Source organism: Benincasa hispida, chromosome 9, assembly GCF_009727055.1.
Source record: "Benincasa hispida cultivar B227 chromosome 9, ASM972705v1, whole genome shotgun sequence".
Taxonomy (NCBI): Eukaryota; Viridiplantae; Streptophyta; class Magnoliopsida; order Cucurbitales; family Cucurbitaceae; genus Benincasa; species Benincasa hispida.
The window spans coordinates 47,097,527-47,105,649 of NC_052357.1; the positions used below are offsets into that span (position 1 = coordinate 47,097,527).

At 37.0% G+C, this 8,123-nt stretch overlaps 1 protein-coding gene across 1 annotated transcript; it reads left to right on the forward strand.

The window, feature by feature from the left end:
• The first annotated feature begins 1,537 nt into the window (after positions 1 to 1,537).
• Positions 1,538 to 7,400, forward strand: LOC120085664 (ABC transporter C family member 3-like). Its single transcript, XM_039041790.1, has 10 exons — positions 1,538 to 4,047; positions 4,191 to 4,277; positions 4,364 to 5,008; positions 5,099 to 5,263; positions 5,376 to 5,670; positions 5,765 to 5,979; positions 6,106 to 6,411; positions 6,508 to 6,571; positions 6,650 to 6,889; positions 6,964 to 7,400. The coding sequence occupies exons 1-10, from the start codon at positions 1,654 to 1,656 to the stop codon at positions 7,065 to 7,067; spliced, it is 4,515 nt and encodes a 1,504-aa protein (XP_038897718.1). The 5' UTR covers positions 1,538 to 1,653; the 3' UTR covers positions 7,068 to 7,400.
• The last annotated feature ends 723 nt before the right edge of the window (positions 7,401 to 8,123 follow it).

The following is an 8,123-nucleotide window of genomic DNA, read 5'->3' on the forward strand; positions in this document are numbered from 1 at the left end:
AACTATAATAACCAATTCATTTCCCCAAATGCCCATTCTTTTCTTAATTTTGGGTGCCAAAGCTTAGTACTGGTTCGACTTTTTTTCTTATTTTTCATTGAGATTGTTTAAAAAAATTAAAAATATTTAGCAATGGAGATGTAGGAGAGACAACAAGAGAGAGGACGAAGAAAGAGTTGAAGAGAGAGAAAAATGAGATTTTTTTTCTTCTAAAAAATCATGTCATGTTGCCACATCAGCATCTATAATTTTTTAAATTAAAATTAAAGATTTTTTTAGCGAATAACTTTTAAATTTATAAACCAAAATGACCAATTTGAAACACACTAAATGTATTTATTCTATTAGCCATAGAAAAAAAGTATTTTCCCTCTATATCATCAAATACATTTTGAAAATTTGTTTAAATTATAATTTAACTTTTGAATTTGCTAATAAACACATATATAAAAACATGAAAAGAAAAATCTACCAAACAAAAAAAAAACACAAAATGTAGGTGATGTAAATATAACATAAATAATAAACATGTTAACTTGTTTAAAAAATTATAAAAAATTTATTTATTAATTCAAAATTTCTTTTATTTTTATAATTTTTTAGAAATATTTATCGAAATCTAACATTTTATCCCTATTTTGATAAAAAAAAAAAAATTATAAAAACAAGACATCTATATTTAACCTTCTGAATCTGGAATATAATTCTATTTTCATGGAATCTTTTATTTTTAAAATTTTGTTTTTTTTTCCTAAATTTTTGGAAAGAAAAAAAAAAATCTAGTTTTAAGGGAGAGATAAAAACGAATCATCGATTACTATTCATTCTCCAACTTCGAGGCACCTCTCTCTGCCTCAGCCTCAATAACCAATCTCATCGAACTTTTCAATTTCAAGTTTCCTTGCGCTTCACACAATCCCCAAAGAGAGGCTCAAATGCTTGGGCGTCAAATTTGACTTCTTCTCATTTTCCTACTGTCACTCTCTCAATTCTCATTGTGGAATTCCCCCCATCCTTATGCTCCAACAGTCAACAATCTTGCAGGAGAATTCGTTGTTGGGTCTGGTTAGTTTTTATTTCTTTGTTGCTCATTGTCGTCTTTTTCTATACCCCACATGTCCATTGCATCATTAAAGCCTTTGTTCATTTTTCTCTCAAACGATGTTGTATTTTAATGGCAAAATCAGGGAAGAACTTGGGATTAGGAAAGTAGAAAGAATTGATTATAGAATGGACTTGGAGTATTGGGTTTCAAAGAAGGAGAAAAGTTTTCACTGTTCAGTTCTTCCCATATATCTTTTTCGCTCCACGTTGTCTCTGTCTCTGTATCTGCCCATTGTCTAGAAAGTAGAAAAGGGGAAACCCCTTTTTGTCTTCAAATCGTTTTCCCCCTTTGTTTTGCCTTTTTTGTCTTTTTTTTATCGTTACTTCCAATCCCTGGATTCTTGCGCACCACGCTGCATCCTTGTCAAAGGAAGTAAAGTTTGACTCTCTCTCTCTCTCTCTCTCTCTCTCTCTCTCACTCTGTTTCTCACGAGTATATAGAACTTTAGAAGCTGAGGAGTTTCTTCATCATTCTTCACTTGGTTTGAGCTAAACTAAACCTAGCTGAGTTTTATAGCACATCCATCTTCCCAAAAGACTTTTTGAATCATGGGTTTCTTTGAATACTCTATGAAAAGCTTAACTAACTTATTCTTTCACGACCCTTCCCTCCCTGTGAACTCTGCTGCTCACTTTCTCCTTGAACCCATTTTAGCTCATGGCCTGTCTGGTTTGACTCACTTGGTTTTGTTGCTTGTTCTTTGCATCTCATGGGTGTGCTTAAAGTTGAAGGCAGGCTGTGGGGAAAGTCAAAGAGAGACGAGGTGTTTGTACTATAAGGAAACATTCATAAGTTGCCTCGTTATTTCTGTTTTCAATCTTGTTTTCTTTTCTCTTGATTGCTTCTACTGGTATAGAAATGGGTGGTCTGAGGAAAATCTGGTGACCCTTTTGGATTTTGGTTTGAAAGCACTTGCATGGGGCACTGTTTCTTTGTGTTTACATTCTTCCGAAACTGGAAAATCAAAGTTTGCAATTCATTTGAGAGTCTGGTGGGTTTCTTACTTTGCTGTTTCTTGTTACTGTCTTACTGTGGACACGGTTCATTATAGCCAAACCCATTCCTTGCCCATTAGATACTTGGTTTCTGATGTTATGTCAGTTGTCTCTGGTTTGTTGATCATATATGTTGGGTTCTTTGGGAAGAGTGTGAGTGAACAAGACCCTCTTGAAGAACACCTTTTAAATGGTGAAACAAGATATACTACTCTCAGTAATGGCAGTATAGAGGCAAAGAAGTGTAAAGGAGAGGAAACTGTGACCCCTTACGAGACTGCAGGAATTTTCAGTATCCTTTCATTCTCTTGGATGGGTCCTCTCATTGCAACTGGAAATAAGAAGGCATTAGATCTTGAGGATATTCCTCAACTTGCAAGCCGTGATGCTGTTTCTGGTACCTTTCAGATTCTCAAAAACGAGCTCGAGTCTGAGTGTGGAACAATCAACAGAGTCACCACTCTTTCTTTGGTCAAGGGTCTACTCTACTCGGCTTGGAAAGAGATACTTTTAACCGCTGCTTTTGCATTCATTTACACATTGGCTACATATGTTGGCCCCTACCTTATTGACACTTTTGTTCAATATCTCAATGGTCATCGAGATTTCGAAAATGAAGGCTATGTTTTGGTCAGTGTATTTTTTCTGGCAAAACTCGTGGAATGTCTTGCAATGAGGCATTGGTTCTTTAGGGTGCAACAAGTCGGAATGAGAGTTCGAGCTGCATTGGTTGCAATGATCTACAACAAGGGTCTGACCCTTTCTTGCCAGTCAAGGCAGCAGCACACAAGTGGGGAGATCATCAACTTCATGACTGTAGATGCCGAGAGGGTTGGTGATTTCAGTTGGTATATGCACGATATTTGGCTGGTGGTTTTTCAAGTTGGATTGGCCCTGTTGGTTTTGTATAAAAATCTTGGTCTTGCTTCAATTGCAGCTCTTGTTGCAACTATAGCTATTATGTTGATAAATATCCCATTGGGAAAGTTGCAGGAGAAGTTCCAGGACAAGATAATGGAGTCAAAAGATACGAGGATGAAGGCGACATCTGAAATCTTGAGAAATATGAGGATTCTTAAGCTTCAGGGATGGGAGATGAAGTTTCTATCTAAGATAGCTGAACTTAGGAATATTGAAGCAGGATGGTTAAAGAAGTTCCTTTATACATTGTCAGTCACAACGTTCGTCTTTTGGGGTGCCCCGACATTTGTGTCTGTTGTGACTTTTGGGATGTGTATGCTGGTGGGGATCCCATTAGAGTCTGGCAAAGTATTATCTGCACTTGCAACTTTTAGGATTCTTCAAGAACCTATCTATAATCTTCCTGACACAATCTCTATGGTGGTTCAAACAAAGGTTTCACTAGATAGAATAGTGTCTTTCCTTCGCCTTGATGATTTGCAGTCTGATATTATAGAGAGGCTTCCAAGAGGTAGTTCTACTACAGCAATTGAGATTGTCAATGGGAACTTTTCTTGGGACTCGACTTCTTCAAACCTGACGTTGCAAGATATTAATTTCAAAGTGGAACATGGCATGAGAGTTGCTGTTTGTGGTACAGTAGGCTCAGGCAAGTCCAGCTTGCTATCTTGTATCCTTGGAGAAGTACCTAAAATATCAGGGGATCTGAGAGTGTGCGGTAGTAAGGCCTATGTAGCACAATCACCATGGATACAGAGTGGAAAGATTGAGGAGAACATACTTTTTAGCAAAGAGATGGACAGAGAAAGGTACAAAAGAGTTCTTGAAGCATGTTGTCTAGAAAAGGACCTTGAAATTCTTGCATTTGGTGACCAAACGGTCATAGGAGAAAGAGGAATCAATTTAAGTGGTGGACAGAAGCAAAGAATTCAAATTGCTCGTGCCTTATACCAAGATGTTGATATTTACTTGTTTGATGATCCCTTTAGTGCAGTTGATGCTCATACAGGTTCTCACCTCTTCAAGGTAGTTTTCTTTCTATTTACTTTTCATTTATGTTTTTTGAGTTTATGCTTATCCTCTTTTCAGAATAAAAAGTATGTATTTTAGATTGATCTTTAGGACTTGATCTGCGAATTTATAATAATCGTGTCATATTATCCTAACAGGAATGTCTCCTTGGTGTTTTGAGTTCAAAAACAGTTATTTATGTAACTCATCAAGTAGAATTTTTACCTGCAGCTGATCTTATCTTGGTAAGTAGATGAGGACTTCTATCTTTGTTTTCTGTATTGTTCTTACGCCCTTTTACATCTAAGCTTAGGAGATTCATTACTGACAGGTCATGAAAGATGGAAGAATCACACAAGCTGGAAAGTACGAAGAAATTCTTCGCTCTGGAACCGACTTTATGGCACTTGTTGGTGCACATGAGGAAGCATTATCAGCCATTAATTCTGTGGAAGGAGATTCTTCTAGAAAGTCTACTAGTAAGGAAGACAAATCTATGATTAGTACTAATGGCATTATAGATGAGGAAGATAAAAGAGATACACACGATGGGAAGGCAGTTGACGCCACTAAGTCAAAAGGGCAGCTTGTACAGGAAGAAGAGAGAGAGAAAGGAAAAGTTGGTTTTTCAGTTTACTGGAAATATATCAAGTCTGCTTATGGTGGAACTCTCGTGCCCATTATATTGTTTGGTCAGCTTCTCTTTCAGATTCTTCAAATTGGAAGTAATTATTGGATGGCATGGGCTACTCCTGTTTCAGAGGATATGGAGCCTCCTGTTTCTACCTCTCGATTGATTATCGTCTACGTTGCTTTGTCCATTGGAAGCTCCTTGTGTGTCCTCTTGAGGTCAGCTCTTCTCGTTACAGCTGGTTTTAAAGCAGCAACTGAACTATTCGTTAAAATGCACACAAGCATCTTTCGTGCTCCCATGTCATTCTTTGATGCTACTCCAAGTGGAAGAATTCTCAATAGAGTGAGTGAATTTATATTCATTATGTTCTTCGATTAGTTTCTTGAAACTCATAATCATAATAATTGGTAAATAATGTATTTTTGTTTACAGGCCTCCACGGACCAAAGTGCCCTTGATATGGATATACCATTTCGAGTTGGAGCCTTTTGCTTCAATGTGATTCAGCTTCTAGGAATTATTGCGGTAATGTCTCAAGTTGCATGGCAGGTTTTCATTATCTTTATCCCTGTGATGGCTCTGTGCATTTGGTATGAGGTATACCTTCTGGCCTTGTGGTTTGTCTTTTTAGGAAAGTTATATATAGTGAAAACAAAAACATTTAGAGCTTCTGCTTTGGGTTACCATACATTGAGCTTTTATTATGCAGCAATATTATATTCCATCGGCACGAGAATTATCACGATTGATTGGAGTATGCAAAGCTCCAGTGATCCAACTATTCTCCGAAACAATTTCTGGATCAACAACTATTAGGAGTTTTGATCAAGAGTCGAGATTCCAAGATGCCAATATGAAACTGACAGATGCATACTCTCGGCCCAAGTTCCACACTGCAGCAGCAATGGAATGGCTTTGTTTCCGTCTCGATTTATTGTCTTCCATTACATTTGCTTCCTGTTTGATCTTTTTGATATCTATCCCTGTGGGAGTCATTGATCCAGGTACATTTTTCACGCTGGTCTATCATCAAACAATGATCTTTAAGTTTTTTTCCTTTCTCTAACTGCCTAATTCCTTTTATCCCTTACAATGAAGGGATTGCCGGCTTGTCTGTAACCTATGGACTTAACCTCAATATGTTGCAAGCTTGGTTAATATGGAACCTTTGCAATATGGAGAACAAAATCATATCGGTCGAGAGAATATTTCAATATACCTCTATCCCTAGTGAGCCACCTCTAGTTATCGAGGAAAATCGACCAGATTGTAGCTGGCCAGCATTTGGAGAAGTTGAACTTCATAATCTGCAGGTATTTTATTTTATTATCATCATTATTATTATTGTTTTCTTTTGGTATCCTTTGATGTCAACAGCTCTCAAATTTGATATTGGTGATTTTGTCTTGAATTTTTGCTAATTTTTGTATATCACATAGGTTCGTTATGCACCACAACTGCCTCTTGTGTTGAGAGGTATTACATGTACTTTTCCAGGTGGAAAGAAAACTGGCATTGTTGGGAGAACAGGAAGCGGCAAATCAACTCTAATACAAACACTTTTTCGGATAGTCGATCCTGTAGCTGGTCATATTGTGATTGATAACGTCAACATAACGACAATTGGACTTCATGATTTGCGGTCCAAACTCAGTATCATCCCTCAGGATCCTACTATGTTTGAAGGCACTGTGCGGAGCAATCTCGATCCCCTTGAAGAATACGCAGATGAAGACATTTGGGAGGTAGCATGGTTTCTTCTTCTAATCATTCCCTAAACTGAAGTTTCCATTTTCTTTTTTTACCCTCCCATGGAAGTAAATATTTAATTGATGCATCAGGCCCTGGATAAATGCCAACTTGGAGATGAAGTGAGAAAAAAGGAAGGAAAGCTAGATTCAACAGGTATATTTCTGGATACTATGGTAAAGTTTCCAATAAACTGAAGTTATTGAAACTAGTTCGTTTGTAAATAAAATACAGTTAGTGAGAATGGAGAGAATTGGAGCATGGGTCAGAGGCAACTCGTTTGCCTTGGTCGAGTGCTACTCAAGAAGAGTAAGGTGTTGGTCCTTGACGAAGCCACTGCATCGGTCGATACAGCTACAGATAATTTGATTCAACAGACTTTACGACAACACTTTTCTGACTGTACAGTCATAACGATTGCACATCGGATAACTTCCGTTCTTAGCAGTGATATGGTTTTGCTTTTAAGTCACGGTTTGTATCAGTACAGTCTACCAAACTATTTAACTTGTTGATACGCAACTTGATTTGCATTACACGCCATGCAGGACTCATTGAGGAGTATGACACTCCAACAAGATTGCTCGAAGACAAGACATCCTCATTCTCTCAGCTAGTCGCAGAGTACACACAGAGATCAGGTTCTCGATGAAAACCATTGGAAATGACTGAATTATACACCTTACTGATATCCTTCAAACAATAACTGGTTGTTGATGATGGCGAAAATGGAAGCTCTCTGGAAGATAGATTTGGAGTCTTTAAATAGGTATAGGAATAACGTGTAGCTGACATCCTCCTTTAACTATATTTGCCTCCTGCAATTCTGGAGATTTAGCTTTTACTTCTTGATTAGTTCTTTTAAGTTTCTCTAGCTTTTTATCTGTTTAAATTAAATTTATCGACTGTGTAATGGCTTTGAGTGAGCTAATAATAAAGAACAAGTGTGCCCTTTCACTAAATATGAATTGGTCATTTTCATTTAGACAGTTACTAATTTCAGCTAAGTACGGATACTTCAATTTGGCTAACGTGTTAGCGGACACGTGGTACACGTTGACACTCCGATGCTTGTTGCTTGCAGCTAAGCAATCACCAGCAATCAACAAAAGATCAGGAATGCCAGTTTTCATTTACTTCGTTTCTCAATCAGTAAAATCAGTATAATTGCATTCTTCTGTTTCTTTTTTTTGAGCCTTCTCTCTGTGCTGTTTTATAGAGAACGTTCATGGCAGAACAAACCATCTTAAGAGTGTGGATTAGTCCAAAAGAAATATTTTCAATCAAAAGTATTGCATTCTCTTTAATAAATCATGTAATGCTTCTCTCTTTCTTAAGTCTGGTTGTTGGGTTCATTTTCAAATTTCTGAGTTATTAATGACTGGATGCTTATCAATGATAACTGATCCTAATACTCTTGTTACTGGTAATTGTCAATCTTCATCTCTATTCTTTCTTCTCTTCTTCCAAACAATCAAAATGGTGTGTTGCTTTAGTTCACTAAACAATATTTTTGCATGTTTATAGTGGTTGATTATAGTAAGCTTTGACTGGTTCCTGGATTAAAATTATGGCAAAGAAGACGATGAGTCGGTTTTTAAATTGAAATTGTTCCTTGAAACTTCTTCATCTGCCAAATATCAATTGTACTTTAAATTTACTTGAAATAAGGAGTATTCAGGGATGTACTCACAGAAAGTAAAGATAA